The 17,575-nt window shown below is 37.1% G+C and overlaps 1 protein-coding gene across 1 annotated transcript; it reads left to right on the top strand.

The window, feature by feature from the left end:
• Positions 1–16,139: 16,139 nt before the first annotated feature.
• On the top strand, positions 16,140–16,622 carry LOC136070299 (uncharacterized). The gene has a single exon (XM_065780090.1). The coding sequence runs from the start codon at positions 16,140–16,142 to the stop codon at positions 16,620–16,622; it is 483 nt and encodes a 160-aa protein (XP_065636162.1).
• The last annotated feature ends 953 nt before the right edge of the window (positions 16,623–17,575 follow it).

Below are 17,575 nucleotides of genomic sequence, written 5' to 3'. Positions count from 1 at the left end.
TTAGTCTACCAAAGAAAAATATAAATTGATATTTTTAAAAAAATTTAATTTGACAATTGAAGTGAGTTTTAATGGTCGGCGTTAGGTTGAACTAGATTTATGAGTTGGGACTGAAAGCCTATAATTTTTTGTAATTCAGAAGTTTGATGAGGTAGTTACGTCTAAGATTTCAATTTATTTTTTTTTCTTGGACTATGAATATGAAGCATCTTTGTCTAAGAAGACTAAGATTTAACTGTACGGTACCGCTGTAAGTCTAAATTATTTCTAAATAAAAAAAAAATTAAAAAAATAAAACTCTACGTCTAATTAAATTCTTTCAATGGATCTTCCTCCTATCGCTCTAAGTGAGAAGAAGTGATCCAAGTGGAAAAGCCCAACGGAGTTGTAATCAGAGCCCATCAGGCATTGTAATCGGCTTCTTGGTTTTCTGATTTGGGGATGTAAGGCCCATTTTATAAACTCGAATGAAAAGGAACGAACCCAAGAGGATACTACATACTAGTAGGAGATTCATAATTAAGAAGCTCACTTCATAAAAAAGAAGCACAATGCCATGGGAACGACTCTCTGACCTGTTAACAAATTTGTGCAAATGTTCATTTTCTTTGTTCGTGGGCAACTACTTCTCAAGCCCAATACCCATAAACGTCTATACAGGACTTTTAACTTTTAATAAGTTTAGCCCAAACGAATGATTTTACTAAAATATTGTTTATGTTTAAATATAAATTTTTACAAAGTTTGGGTCCAAATCCGTTCGAAACCATGTTTGGGGCAATCGGATCATAAGATAAAATGTTGTGAATTCGGGATAATTTACTGAGTGTAAAAGATAGTTACCCAATTCATATATATAATAATAGGTGAAATTAAGAAAAATTTAAATTAAAATTTCAATTTAAAGTTTCAATTTTGCGCTGTTTGTTTTAAATTATTTATTCTTAAATAGTTTTATTTCTTAATTTTAGAATAAAATGTAGGACCACATTATAAATATTCACCCAAGTAAGTTATTAAGTACAAAAACCAAAAAATTTAGAATAAATGAATCGAAAAAAAAAATTTTTCTTTACAATAATTAAAATATATATATATATATGGACAATTTACATTTTATACTAATAATATCCTTACAAAATTTTTTAAAGAGTTAACAAAATATAAAAATAACTCTCAATAGTATTAAATTATATATCTAGGAATTATATTATGCATCTTATTGTATATTTTTAAGTGTTACCATGCATATGCATGAGGTTACAAGTTAGTTTGAAATAACCAATCTCCTAAACTTGAGAAATGAAATAGACATTTTTTGTTAATTTTCTGATTAATTCTCATTAATGTATTTAGTATGAGTTTGGCATGAATGAAATTTGCCAACTTATTTTACCATTTAGCTTCTTTTTAGTACTATTCATGAGTCATATTGTACTTTTTGGTACTATTTATAAGTTTCACTGTACTATTTCACTTAACTTTAACCTTTATTTATAGTACTTTCAGCAAAAAAAATTTAGTTTTAGCAAAATAAGTGAATCTTAAACAGATCCTTAACCACACATAAATAGCCAAGGATGAGATTACCTCATCAACAAATCTTAAAATATTGGAACTAATTCTATCCTAAAACATATGATTTTTTTTTTTTTTTTTAATAGCAACAAACACACACACACACACACACACACACACACCAAGGAGAGAGAAAGAGATTCAAATACAAAGGCATATTACAAACTCTACTCAAAAGTCATGGTAACTTTTACGAGAGGGTGGAGCAAATTATATTATACACAACACATTCTTTTAAGCCTTATTCTATCACTAAACTAAATACAAATAATTTATTCAGCATCGAAGTCATAACAGACACTGTCTCATAAAACATCTTTCTCACAACATGTAGGACACACATATTGTGAGATGGATGTCTTATAAAATAATTTTTTTAAATATTATGTAGTTTTTTTTCCTCTTTCTTTACTTAAACCAATTTTTTTTCCCAAATTACATTGGCACCATTTATTGTCCATTCTATTAGAAAACATTTCTTTAATCAAGCTTAGATCTTTTGGAGTTATCATTCTATTATCCCATCCTCAGTTTACCTAGAATTTAAATTAACCAAAAAAAAAACAATATTAAAATGTTTAGCTTCCTAACAACGGAGTTGAAATTAGAAACAATGAAGATAGAGAATATTTCCAAGTAATCAATAGTAGTTAAGGGTGAGATAATATAACTAGAGCAAAACTTAGGTACAGTACTTAGATGTTGTTCCTTAGGCTCTCTTTTTAATATTCTGCCATGTGGATTTTTTCTCATGGGAAGAAAGTGTATTTTTTAGTTAAGTGACCACATAACTGAATCTTAATAGAGGAACCTAAGGAACAGTATCTAAGGTACTACACCTAATTTTGTCCATATAACTAATCCTTACTCAATTTCTGCAATGAATTAGCTAATATTAATATGCTTCAAGATAAAGAAAAGTAAAAACAGGTCACATATCTCATAGATTCTAACATTGCCAAAAACTTTATAGTTTAGTGGCATTATATGATCTCCTTTCTAAAGAGAATCAAGATTTAATTCCTCTCTACCCCACTTATTACAACAATTGTATTATAATTAAATGTTGTCAATTTCAATCCATTCCAATAAAAAACGGCCGAATAACTTTGTTTTGATTAGTTAAACAGTAAATTTACCTAATCTACTATGCCTGAGGTTATTGCTTAAGGCCTTGGAGAAGAGGTGGTATCTTGTGTAAAAGTTGTATACAACGTCCCTCTCATACGAACAGAGTTTCTCTTCAAATTAATATGAAGAGATACCTTATTTAGTTAAAACTAAAAACTTTTTGTTAAAAGTACTATAAAAAAAACTAAAAAACTAATTAAATAGTATAATGAGACTCTTAAATAATACCAAAAAATGCAATAAGATCTATGAATAGTACCAAATATAAGGTAAAAACTCTAATAAGCTTTAACTTTCATCACTTCCCAAACGCACTCTAATTATGAATTTTGAGAATCTAATCGTTAAATTACATGTTCTTATTATATTCTTTATACTTGCAAAATTTAAAAAAAAATCAAAAATCAATTACTATGTCATCATGAAATGTTACAATTTCAAGTTTTTGTGATCTAAAATTGTGTATAAAAAATAAGTTTTTTGATCGAATAGTAAATAAATATCTGATTTAGACGAAATTTGATGTGCATGTTAAGAATATAAAGAGCATGAAATTCAATCATTAGATTTTCAAAATTTTCAAACTAGTTTAAAAAGAAACTTTGCTCCTCTCATATAGGGGTTGATTAAAGAAACTTTGTCCCTCTCATACAGGGGTTGATTAGATCACGCGCTTATGAGATGTGCACTCATATGAGAGAGGTGCTGTGTGCAACTACTACACGATAAAAATAAATCGCCTGAAGAGAAGTAGATATCTCATGAGCCTGCTCCGTACCATCTCCCAGGAGAATAGGATTAAGTGCCACTTGTTGACTGATGCGATGGAATTAGGTGAAGTTCAAATGATTATGTGCTTCATCTGCCCGTATGCACTCCTTATAGGTGAAGCAATGCGTTTTAATTTTAATCTTTTACTTCTCTAAGTGTTTCACCGAAATTCTTGTTAATTGTGTTATTTTAAGATTTTCATAAAAAAGAGAATGAAAGACAAAAAGGAGTTCGAGCAACAAAATTGAATATTACCATATCCAGTTTGATATCTAATTCTATTAAGTTCGGCATGGCTAAATCATCATGCTCCCTTACAAAATTTTGGGCAAACCTTTCTGTAAAAAGAAAGCAGTTGACCCAATGNATTTCTACTATACTCGATTTGCTAATTTGTACATTTTCAAGTCAATTGAGCACATTTTGCATGTCACATGTAATTCTTCGTTTCCATAAGGGAAAGGGCAGTCACAATCCCAATGACCCACTCCATTTTTCTTGCATGCTTGGTTTTTTGGGATGCAAAATGTGTTTGTTCCAAAAGTTGTATGTCAAAGGATTTGTCGATAGTTTTGTAGCAATTGTTTCCCATCTTGTTGGTTTAGAATTGATAATAGTAGCTAGATTTCTTCCTCATTTGATTCACATAAGAGTGCAATTGCAATTCCATATTTTGCATTTTTGTCCCCTTCTTTGTTGGCTTGAAGAAGGATTTCTTTTCCTATTTTAGTTTTACCTTGCACAAAATATTTGTGAGTTCCAACCCAAAATAGTGTTTGTTTGTTTCCAGCCCTAAGCATCGATGAATGAGCTTTTCTTCATCTTTTCGAAGGAATAAAGGATTTTGAAGCAGTCTAGTCAGCTTGATGTGGTGTAGAACTTTTTTTTTTGGTTAGCCGATTGAATCGCTTGCAGCTGTTTTTTAAAACAAAGAACACATATTAAGAAATTAATGTGCTAAAAAAATACATATTTTAATACTATATTACAAAATTGAGAAAAATTTATTTTCCTTTAAACATACTTTTCATGCCTACAATTTGATTCAAGTTCAATTTATTTTGTATCCCCATATTCAAAAAGTTAAATTTCATTCCAGAAAAATTAGGACTTCTAAAATTTGTATATGTAATACTAAAAATTTAGGAAAAAAACAAAAATATCAACTAAGTTAAATTACAATCTGAAAAAGTATAGTATGCTCATACCATTATGACAAAGCAACTACTTCCCAATTAGAAGAAATGTGAAACTTCATTTAGGCAAATCATGAAGTAATTAAGAATTTATTACCTTGCCACTTGCGAGTTGATTTTCTGTTCTTTAAATCAGAGTAGAGAAGGGGAGAAGTTTAAAAAATTTCTTGACTATTTGAATAAGGAGAATAGCAAGCAACAAAAGTTCACTTACAACCATTGGATATCTATTGATGAGCAAGTATTGAATTTTGGCAGAAGTAACTAAAAGAGAGGCATCCAAACAAACAAATCTCTACAGAACAGGACCAAAGACACTAACATATGTATCCTATCCTAATAATCTGTATATGCTAAATAGCACAACCTATAACGTTCCTATGACAATATATATACAGTAGGGACCCAAAAAATGTATTATTAAATACATGTAAATAGCTGCAAATTGATTAATGTCCACATTAGTTACTTAAGACAAAGTTATTAATTTTGGTGATTGTCAGTTCGTTTTTTAGATTTATATCTTGTTCCATGATATGGTGTAATAACATAAACGCGTGGCTACTTGAAGACAGACCTTGAAGTAGCGTGTAAGTGATGTTCATTAGTGTAGGAGTCATTTGAATTGTTTAATCTTCATCCTCTTCAACCTTTGCCTTTTTACAATGAAAGATATACTTGCCACCATTTTTTAATAGATTCATATAAATTATGTTTAAACAGGATGGCGTAATATAGATTTTTTTAATAATTTTAGTCGATAACAATAAAATATTTGTATGATTTTAATTGTAAGAATATTAGAATATTATGGACAAGAGATGATAGGTTCATTATATTTTTAAAAATGGGAAATTGTCATAAATAATTGAAGTATTTGGTTGTGAGAGGCAAATGATTTGAAAGCTTCATGTTTGATTTAGACTGGGATGGTGTAAGTTTTGAAATAAATGGAAAGGTAATATACTTTCATGAACTGATAGATAATCGAAAACAGAGGATGTTGAAGAGTCTTTGCAATAAAAATTTGTAAATTATGTTTAAAGATAAAACAAAATATTGTTTTTGGCTGTTAAGTTACAGCACTATTGAGCAACATAAAGAGGTCCTTTTATTTTTCTAAGGACATTTAATTATAAAATTTGATATTAAAAATTACTAATAAATCAATTATTGAAAGCAGTATATGTGTGGTAATGGGTAAGATTTTGGCACATAGTTGGTGGTAGTATATTTAGGTTCCTCAATCAAACGAAATCCACCTAAATGAATTAGATTTAATTTTTTTTTAAATACAACATTATTTGTATTTTAACACATTTTCTATAAATAAAAAAATTAAAAGATGAGAGAAAAAAATATTTTAATAGATTTGGAGGATGTGGTTTAATTTAGATGTTAAATTAAAAGATGATGTTTTGATTGTCAAATAATGAGGTTTGTAATTAAACTTGTGGGGCCCATGGGCCTGATAGCCTCGACCCATCATGTGGCAGGCCCGAGGCCCAGGCCGAGGAGCACAGGCTATTCAGGGCTAAGGTGAGGGAAAGCCTTTTTTCCCAATTCACACCGAGGACCACCTTATCCTCGGCCTGACAAAGGTGATTTTGGGGAGAGACTAATCCCAAAGTAAGCTGTCACTCTCACATTTAATGCATTCAACTAACCCCCCTGGCCGCATTAATGGGGAGGTAACCCTTGGCAGGATAACGTTGATCAGAGTGAACCACTTGAGTACCGATAAGGCCTCTGATGGGACGGACAGCCAGAAAAAAGGCAAATAGATGATCAACAGATGGAATGAGGAGATAGGAAGATGAAAACTATAAAAGAAAAGCTAGTAAATTAAAAGGGGGGGGAAAAAAGAGAGAACACTAGGGGCCTCCTCGGCCACAGGCCGAGGAGCATCCCCATTTGTAAAGAAACTCTTAGCATTTTTTATAAGAAAAGTTCATGCATGTGGATCGACGGCCAGCACCTAAACCTTTCAACCCACTCTCTATAAATTTATTGTTTGGGCTTATTGGGCTGAAAACCCATCACTCAGGGTCAATCCAAATTGAGTCCTTACAATTGGCGCCGTCTGTGGGAAGGATTAGGGGTTGGCCGGCGCACCAGGCAAGTGTTCTAAGTTCTAAGTGTTCGTTTTACAGTAGGTTGAAAAAATATATATAGAAGGTTCGACAACAAAAAAAAAAAAAAAAAAAAACGAAAGATCTCGATATTATTATTATTATTTCATGAAAAGAAAGGTTACAGATTACAATCAAAGGCTCAGGTAGGCCTGTTTTACAAGCAAATTTACAAGCTAATACCACCAGCTATTTCTACAATCAGAGGCCCAGGTGGAGCCGCCCTAAGGAAAAGCTAGCCGGAGGGAAGTGTCAACTCGTGCTTTTATTTGGCACCAAGAGAATGGGAGAGCTTGACACACGGCGGAGGAGGTGAAGGGCAATCATGCTCCCAGGCCCCCAACAACTCCCTCCTCGGCTAGGCGGAGCTGGAACAAAGAGAGAGCAGATGCAGGGGCTCCAGGATACCCTCCCCCGTGATGTTCCCTCGATTCTCTCCGGCCCTCACGAGTGTTGGCCGTTGGAGACGGCAACACTCGAGCACCGCCCATGAGGTGAATTCGACATCTTCCTCGTCGGGGGTGTGCTCCGGGGAAAGACGTTAGGTTCTCTAACAACACCCCTCTAGGACACCTCGAAGGGGCCATCAGGGTTGCGCCTAGATTCTGCCGCACCGAAAGCCCAGTGGGGCGCGGCCATACCGGTTTCTGTCAATCCCGGTAACAATTCCGGCGGGGTTATTAAAAGGGCCGGGAGGTTGGAAGAATATGTTTTGTTTTGTTTGTGTTGAGAGGTCCATGGGTTGTGGAGAAACCATCTCCTCAATTTATATAGGGGATGGGGGTTGGTGAGAATTAATTCATGCAGAGTTCGAAAGAGTATTATCAGCTGGGTTAATAATGAAGTCGCCAATTTCCAAGGAGGCCACGGACGGTTGGACTCGTGTTAATTTACGAAGACATTAATGAAGGCGCTTTCGCGCACCGGAGCGTCAAGCGCGGAACACGAACAGACAAGGGGCGTTTCATAAATGAAAAATATGGGGCCTCGAGTTGGAGGCGAGATCAATGCCACGTGTAAAGATCATAATCTGACACAAAGAGGAATCATCTCCAGTAAAGCGATCTGAGGACAAACCTCTGCTTACAGAAAATAGAAGTGGTAGACAAAGCCAAGGTATTGCATGGTCCTCGGACCCAAACCTATGGTAAAACTACACACACCATTATACCTGGGTACTAGACAGAACCAAGGTATTGCATGGTCCTCGGACCCAAACCTATGGGGAAACTAGATACTTACAGGAAAAATTGAAGTGGTGACAAAACCAAGGTATTGCATGGTCCTCGGACCCAAGCCTATGGTAAAACTACACACACCATTATATCTAATACTTACAGGAAAAATAGAAGTGGTAGACAGAGCCAAGGTATTGCATGGTCCTCGGACCCAAACCTATGGTAAAACTACACACACCATTATACCTGGGTACTAGACAGAACCAAGGTATTGCATGGTCCTCGGACCAAACCTATGGGAAACTAGATACTTACAGGAAAAATTGAAGTGGTAGACAGAACCAAGGTATTGCATGGTCCTCGGACCCAAGCCTATGGTAAAACTACACACACCATTATATCTAATACTTACAGGAAAAATAGAAGTGGTAGACAGAGCCAAGGTATTGCATGGTCCTCGGACCCAAACCTTGGTAAAACTACACACACCATTATACCTGGGTACTAGACAGAACCAAGGTATTGCATGGTCCTCGGACCCAAACCTATGGGGAAGCTAGATACTTACAGGAAAAATTGAAGTGGTAGACAGAACCAAGGTATTGCATGGTCCTCGGACCCAAGCAATGGTAAAACTACACACACCATTATATCTAATACTCACAGGAAAAATTGAAGTGGTAGACAGAACCAAGGTCTTGCATGGTCCTCGGACCCAAGCCTATGGTAAACTACACACACACCATTATATCTAATACTCACAGGAAAATAGAAGTGGTAGACAAACCAAGGTATTGCATGGTCCTCAGACCCAAACCTATGGGGAAACTAGATACTTACAAGAAAAATTGAAGTGGTAGACAGAACCAAGGTATTGCATGGTCCTCGGACCCAAGCCTATGGTAAAACTACACACACCATTATATCTAATACTTAAGAAAAATAGAAGTGGTAGACAGAGCCAAGGTATTGCATGGTCCTCGGACCCAAACCTATGGTAAAACTACACACACCATTATACCTGAGTACTGGGCAGAACCAGGGTATTGCATGTCATCGGACTCAAACCCGTAGAGAAAATAACTTCTAGAGAAAAACCAAAGCGTTACTTAGAATCAAGCTATACCACGATCTCTAGATTTATATTCGAAGGGTAACAGACGGTTTCATGAGGCTAACTCCGGAATAGAATACGAATATTGAGCAGAATACAATAGTAAAGCAAACAAAAGAAAATATCATTAGATGGAAGCAAAGTATTATATATTCAGTTCAAACGGAAAGTATACAATTCCCTTACAATGCCGCTGAGGTAAGAAACAAAATAATATCAAAGAGAAAATAAACAAAGCTATCCTATGCCGTATACTAGTCTCCTCAACTCAGTAGGCAAATTAAGTCAGTAAGTAAATCAAAAAGCTTGGGCCAAAGCTTAAGGGCTAGATCTGGAAGGTCCGTCGGAGGACTTGCCACGTCTTATGGTACTTCGTGACCCTCGGTTACAACGTCCCCCAACGCTATCTGGGGCTCAACTTCCTCGGATGGTTGATCAGTTACCGGCGTATCCTCGGCGGTCATATCTTGACCTTCAACCGATGGTAATGAGGATCCATCCTCAGGAGCAGCAGGTACAACCTCGCGAATGGCGTAGGGTAGTACACCCTGTCCTCCCTTCTAAGATCAGAGGAGGCGTCAACCCCTGCTTGGTTGAGGGCTTCATGCCAGGTTTGAGAACAGTAATGCCTGCACACTGCAGGAACTTGAGCCCGAAGGGTGGCTTCAGTCTTAGCCACCCCTTCTGCGAAAGCATCCTCCTCTCCTTTTCCATAGAGCGCTCAGCGTCTATTTTCGCAAATACGCCTCGTCTTTGGCTCTCACAGCCTCGTCCCTGGCATACTCGCAACACCTTTTTCATGGATTGCCTTGGTCAAATTTCCTTCATATAGGTAATGTCTTCTTTGGCCTTTTGTAATTGACCCTCAACATCTTGCAAGCGGTTAGTTTGATCCTCAGCTTGCTTCCTGACCACGGCTAGGTCAGAGACAGCAGTATCCCTGGCCTTCGCCATTTCTGCCAGATCCTCGGTCGCCTTTTTCAGGTCGCCTCAAATCTCTTAAGAGTATTGGCCGCCTCCAGAAACTTGTTGCGTTCTTGCGCTAAGGCATTGCTATGATCATCACCCTCTTCGCCCAACCTGAAAAGGGCCTGGATAGCCTGCCAGTAAAAACAAGCAACTCTGTAAGAGAAAGAAAGGTACAAGCGACAAATTTTTGAGTAAAATGAATAGGTGTCAAAGGACCTACCATGCCTAGATATTTCTTAAGGTCGAGGACAACCTCTACCCCACTATTTTCTCTAACTCGGCCATGTCGGTGGGAAGAAGAAGAGATTTCTCCAGGGCCTCGGCCACGAGAGCCCCCTCGTCTCCTTGAGACTCCCGCATCGACGCTTATCCATCAGGGGCTGATCATGGAGCATGGCAGCAGGCAGCCAGGCTTGAGCCTCGACTGCTGGGTGGCCTTCTTGCTCTTCGTTTATCACCGAGCTTCAGTTGCTTCGGAGGCCTGCGAAACCTACACTCCTCGGGCGAAGAATGAGATTTGCTCCCATCCATTGGCTCCTTACCCTTGGAAAGTCTTTTCCTTTTCGGGTCATGGACTCGGTAGGAGGGTCTGTTACTGTGGGAACAGGAGACGACCTGGTTTGCATGGTTAGAATCTGGGGCTGAGGTGCTGGGGCTGGGTCTGCAACTCCCCTGGTACATCCTTCTTGGAACTGCCTTCGAGCAAGTCAAGAAGGTTGGTTTGGGGCTGTCTTTTTAAACCATCTCAGCTTGAGTACCGATTATCTAATAAATCAGTTCATGAAAGTATATTACCTTTCCATTTATTTCAAAACTTACACCATCCCAGTTCGAATCAAACATGGAGCTTTCAAATCATTTGCCTCTCACAACCAAATACTTCAATTATTTATGACAATTTCCCATTTTTAAAAATATAATGAACCTATCATCTCTTGTCCATAATATTCTAATATTCTTACAATTAAAATCATACAAATATTTTATTGTTATCGACTAAAATTATTAAAAAAATCTATATTACGCCATCCTGTTTAAACATAATTTATATGAATCTATTAAAAAATGGTGGCAAGTATATCTTTCATTGTAAAAAGGCAAAGGTTGAAGAGGATGAAGATTAAACAATTCAAATGACTCCTACACTAATGAACATCACTTACACGCTACTTCAAGGTCTGTCTTCAAGTAGCCACGCGTTTATGTTATTACACCATATCATGGAACAAGATATAAATCTAAAAAACGAACTGACAATCACCAAAATTAATAACTTTGTCTTAAGTAACTAATGTGGACATTAATCAATTTGCAGCTATTTACATGTATTTAATAATACATTTTTTGGGTCCCTACTGTATATATATTGTCATAGGAACGTTATAGGTTGTGCTATTTAGCATATACAGATTATTAGGATAGGATACATATGTTAGTGTCTTTGGTCCTGTTCTGTAGAGATTTGTTTGTTTGGATGCCTCTCTTTTAGTTACTTCTGCCAAAATTCAATACTTGCTCATCAATAGATATCCAATGGTTGTAAGTGAACTTTTGTTGCTTGCTATTCTCCTTATTCAAATAGTCAAGAAATTTTTTAAACTTCTCCCCTTCTCTACTCTGATTTAAAGAACAGAAAATCAACTCGCAAGTGGCAAGGTAATAAATTCTTAATTACTTCATGATTTGCCTAAATGAAGTTTCACATTTCTTCTAATTGGGAAGTAGTTGCTTTGTCATAATGGTATGAGCATACTATACTTTTTCAGATTGTAATTTAACTTAGTTGATATTTTTGTTTTTTTCCTAAATTTTTAGTATTACATATACAAATTTTAGAAGTCCTAATTTTTCTGGAATGAAATTTAACTTTTTGAATATGGGGATACAAAATAAATTGAACTTGAATCAAATTGTAGGCATGAAAAGTATGTTTAAAGGAAAATAAATTTTTCTCAATTTTGTAATATAGTATTAAAATATGTATTTTTTTAGCACATTAATTTCTTAATATGTGTTCTTTGTTTTAAAAAACAGCTGCAAGCGATTCAATCGGCTAACCAAAAAAAAAAGTTCTACACCACATCAAGCTGACTAGACTGCTTCAAAATCCTTTATTCCTTCGAAAAGATGAAGAAAAGCTCATTCATCGATGCTTAGGGCTGGAAACAAACAAACACTATTTTGGGTTGGAACTCACAAATATTTTGTGCAAGGTAAAACTAAAATAGGAAAAGAAATCCTTCTTCAAGCCAACAAAGAAGGGGACAAAAATGCAAAATATGGAATTGCAATTGCACTCTTATGTGAATCAAATGAGGAAGAAATCTAGCTACTATTATCAATTCTAAACCAACAAGATGGGAAACAATTGCTACAAAACTATCGACAAATCCTTTGACATACAACTTTTGGAACAAACACATTTTGCATCCCAAAAAACCAAGCATGCAAGAAAAATGGAGTGGGTCATTGGGATTGTGACTGCCCTTTCCCTTATGGAAACGAAGAATTACATGTGACATGCAAAATGTGCTCAATTGACTTGAAAATGTACAAATTAGCAAATCGAGTATAGTAGAAATTATGTTCCAAAAAATTAATTCAATAATAAAATTTCATCTTTCTATTTCAAATATTAATCTCTAATAATACAAAATAAATTCCATGACCAAAACATTCAATCACCATAAAAGAAATTATCACGCGCAATGCGTAGGTCCGCAACTAGTTATTATTATTTTTTAATGCGGGTGTCTAGGCTTTTAGAATAATTGAATATTCATCGGTTTAGTATAGTCCTCTTGTTCCATACACACAGGAAAATTTACATTGAAGAATTACTTGAGATGGCTATAAGATAGTGTTTAGGAGACTTGAACCCATAACATCATGAATTATACGAGTCCTGAAAACCCTGTAACTAAGTTTTATGAAAGAATTTGCTTGCAACACAATTTTTCATCTGCTATTATATCTTCATGGTTCACAAGCTTAACTGTTATATTTAGTTCCAAACATGTGTATGTTAGATAGTGTTGAGGACAGAAGTCTATCATCTGAAATTTTTTTATCCCAATTGATGATGGGCGTGAAGCCTATCATTTCATGGCTTGGTTGTTTAAATTAAGGAACAATCTTGAGGCTTGTGCTTCAAAGTATAGAACAATTTTCGTTTTACATAGGCAGTTTACACAGCTCCTTATTGCCTTTGTGCATCAAAATGGGCCTTATGCCACTGAGAGTCCTTATTTAGGGCCTCAATGTTGGGCTTTGTGGAGGCTTAAGTCAACAGGCCCAAGCCGTAGCACTCATGGACAAGCCTCTTGGGAGCCTGTTTTGTAGCCCATTGTGTATCCTGTGCGTAGGATGTAGAAAACGCAGTTTTGGTGATTATGGTTTTTTTTTTTTTTTTTTGTCGTTCTTGAGAGACTGAAACACTGTACTACCGCACTTTGTATTTTTTTCCTTGATAATAGTGAAATCCCTGCAACTCTATGGACGTAGGCAAATTGCTGAACAACGTAAATATTGTCTTATGCGTGTGATTGTTTTTCTTTAGCGTGTGTTTTCTCTATTTTTTTTTTTTTTGTTTCTCACAGGTTGGGAATTTCGGGTTATTGTTATTATTATTATTATTATTAAAAAATAAACTTTGACAGTATTGTCTTTGTATTCATTTCAATACAAATTTAAAAAAAAAAAACACTAAAAAATAAAAGAAAAAAAATTCATAAATGATTAAGTTTACAAAATTTAATGTTTACTAAACTGAAGCCTTTAAGCCTCAACCTCATGAACAAAAATTTTGTGAGTATTTGTAAGAAGAAAAGAACTTGGAAAAGTAAATAAATAAATAAAAAGGAGATCATTTGCAAGTTGACCTGGATTTAAAAATTCCTACATGCTCATATTTTTCCTTCAAGTTTTGGGTGGGTTATGGGGATTTGGGTATAATTTTGGATCAGTCTATCGATTATTTGGCATATCTAGGATATCAATTACAAGTTGATAGACTTTGTACACAATTCATTCCAAACAGCTTAAAACATCACTTAAAGGTGGAACTCCTTGACAATATTGCTTTAATCCATTTTAAATTTGTAAAAAACATGCAGATCTATCATTTGTAAAAAAAAAACCCTAATGCATCATCAAAATAGAAGAAGGAAAAACTCAATTGGGAGAAGCAAGCGCAGGCGCTAACACAGACGCGGGTGCAGGCACAGGCGTGGAAGCTGACTCTAGCGCAAAAGCGGATGCAAGCGCAAGTGTAGGCACAGGAGTGGACGTTGGTGTAGGTGTGGACGCGGACAAGGATGGTGGCGCAAGTACGGACACGGATAGGGATGTAGGGTCAGGAACAGACAGGGGCACAGGCGTGTACTTAGACTTAGGCGTAGGTGTTAGTGAGGACGCATAGGAAAAAATGAGTGTACAACAATAGATTTTAGAGAAATATTTTCAAAAAAAAAAAAAAGGAAAATGAAGAAAAAGGGAAAGAAAACCCTAAAAATATTTTACTAGGTATTTTTAGTGAAAATTGTTCAATAATCAAGAAAGATATAAGACAAGGAAGAGATGCAATGCTATTATTTGATGATGATGACATGACTTATCTTTTGATAATATATATGTTGAACATATGAATTCAAAGTTAGAATGGTCGAGTGCTTTTCAGGAAAATAAGTCTAGCAGAAAATGTATAAACAATTGTTTAATTTTAATATTAGAGTTTTATTCAATAAAGCATATTTGAATAGAAGTTAATTGGATGGCTGCACTAATTCTTCTCTTTCCTTACTTACTTTTATAGACGTGTTCTTTTACTTCCTTGCTTACTTTCATATACATATGTTCTTTTCCTTAATTGCTCATAATTCTTGTATACTGAGTGTAGGGTTAAGGGCCCAAATCGTATATTGGGACTTGGGCCTTAGGCCTTGGCCGAGAGCATGAGTAGTCCAAGGACGAACGAATGGTAACGAGTGGTTCAGACTCAGGACTTAATGAGCAAGATGCAAATGGGAAGGTGGTCAAGGCGACCATCTAGGAAGCTCCCGTGGCAAAGACATATGTCTCAAGCGTCCTAGAGAGTAGAAGCTAGGAGCTACTTAGGGAAAAAGCTGCTGCCTCCACATTGAATGCCCTACAGCTAACTTTCTAACCATATTTATGTGGAGAAGACCCTTGAACAGTGCTTCCTTGGCTACCGCAACTCACAGAGAGCCAAAAGGGGTGTCTGATGGGACGGGCACTCAAGTAGTGGCTTAAATGATTAACAAATGGAGGGCCAAGATCACTGGGAAGGAGATATATAATGCAAGAGACTCGTGAAGGAAGGGGGATCAAAAATTAAGAAAGAAACACTATAGCAATCTAGAACCAGACTTGTGATAAAGCTTTAAGAGCAATACCTAAGAATCAGTCTCCTCAGACTTGGCCGATGACATTTTTCCTTTAGTGAACATCTATTATCATTATTTTTTTGTCATCAAAATCTATTGACTTGTTACTTAATTCACTAAAAGCCGAGTTTTCCAACCTATTCTCTACAAATTTATTGTTTTGGCCTTTTTGGGCTAAAGTCCACACACCTGTTGGGCTAGGAGTTCAAATCTAGTCCTTATAATTGGCGCCGTCTGTGGGAAGAATACTTAGGTGATAGTGAGTGCAAAATTCAACCATGGTAGGTTCAGGTCCACAACAGGCAGAATCCATAGGATCCCAACGTGAAAATCCTTTTGTCAACCTCGAACGAAGAGGAGATCGAGAGGGGAGTGTGCATACCGTCCAGACTGGTAAAGGTCAGTCCCGGGGAAAGGGTCACTTCTCTTATAAGGAGAATACCAGAGCCCTACAATTGGAAGTTTACCAGCTCAAGAGAAAGTTGTGCCATGTATAGCGAAAGCGAGCCCCCTCTAGCCTTGATGATTCCCCTGATGGTGGAGAGGATGCTAGTTACAGACAAAGGTCAAGGACCCCACCCAGCGAGTCTTTCTCCTATGAGGAGGAGCACTGCCACAAACGTAGGCATAAGAGCCCGCCATGCAGCAGCCTGGGAAATGACGTTATGAGCGAGGTGTTAAACCATATTTCAAAGTCTCCCTTCACACGCAAGATTGAAGACGCGAAACTGCCTCGGCGGTTTAATCAGCCTATGTTCACCATCTACAATGGTCGAACAGACCCTGTGGAGCATGTGAGCCATTTCAACCAAAGAATGGCCGTCCATTCCAAGGACGAAGCCTTGATGTGCAAGGTGTTCCCCTCTAGTTTAGGACCTGTGGCCATGAGATGGTTTGATGGCTTGAGGGCAGGTTCCATAGACTCCTTCAGGGGGCTCACCCAAGCATTTGGCTCTCATTTCATCACTTACAGCAGAGTTCCTCGGCCCTTAGACTCCTTACTGTCCTTGTCCATACAAGATGGGGAGACCCTGAAAACATACTCGGACAAATACTGGGAGAAGTACAATGAGATAGATGGTGACTTTGATGACATCGCCATCAGTACTTTCAACAGTGGTCTCCCAACCGAACACGGTTTAAGGTAGTCCTTGACGGGAAAACCCGTCACCAGCGTGCGCCAACTCATAAACCGAATCGACAAGTACAAATGGGTTGAGGAAGACCAGCAGCAGGGGAAGGGAAAGAATAAGGTTATCCTTCAGGAGATGAGGGATTTCAGGTCGGACCGATACAATAAAAACTGACTGCGGAGGGATTTCGCTAGGCAGTTAGGATCTGCCAATGCTCAGGTGGTCAACGTTGTATTCCAAGAACCGGTGCATCAAGTTTTGGAGAAGATTAAGAATGAGTCATTCTTCAAATGACTAAACAAAATGGCAGGAAACCCTATGAGGCGTAATCAAAACCTCTATTGCCAATATCACTAGGACTAGGGACATACTACAGAGGACTGTAGAAATTTGTGGGACCATTTGGACCAGCTGGTCCGAGAAGGAAAATTGAAACACCTCTTACATCATTCTAGCGGCCAAGAGAACCAAATTGGCCAGGAACCACGGAGAAATGCTCCTTCGAGACCTCCTTTAGGCACGATAAATGTCATCTTTGCCGCTCCAGGGAGGACTGGGTCCTGCCCCTCCAGGATAATGTCTATCACTCGACAGTTTGCCGAGGACTCAAACTCTGAGCTAAATAGGGCTAAAGTGAATGCTCGACCAACATTGAGCTTTACTGAGAAAGATAAAGTTGGAACCACACAGCCCCACGATGACATTCTGGTGGTCACACTCAGGATGGGGGGATATGATGTGAAGAGAGTGATGGTGGATCAGTGTAGTGGTGCTGAGATCATGTACCCCGATTTGTACAAGGGGCTGAACCTAAGACCCGAGGACCTAACAGCCTACAGTTCTCCTTTAGTAAGTTTTGATAGGAAGGTCTTCATTCTGAAGGGTCAGATTAGGCTGCCCGTACAGGCTAGCTTAGAAGTGGTGGAGGTGGACTTCATTGTGGTGGACGCTTATTCCCCCTACACGGC

The sequence above is a fragment of the Quercus suber genome, unplaced genomic scaffold (genome assembly GCF_002906115.3).
Source record: "Quercus suber isolate HL8 unplaced genomic scaffold, Cork oak 2.0 scaffold_224, whole genome shotgun sequence".
Taxonomy (NCBI): domain Eukaryota; kingdom Viridiplantae; phylum Streptophyta; class Magnoliopsida; order Fagales; family Fagaceae; genus Quercus; species Quercus suber.
Note: the sequence above shows the minus strand (reverse complement) of the source record. Positions and strands in the feature narration are given on the sequence as shown.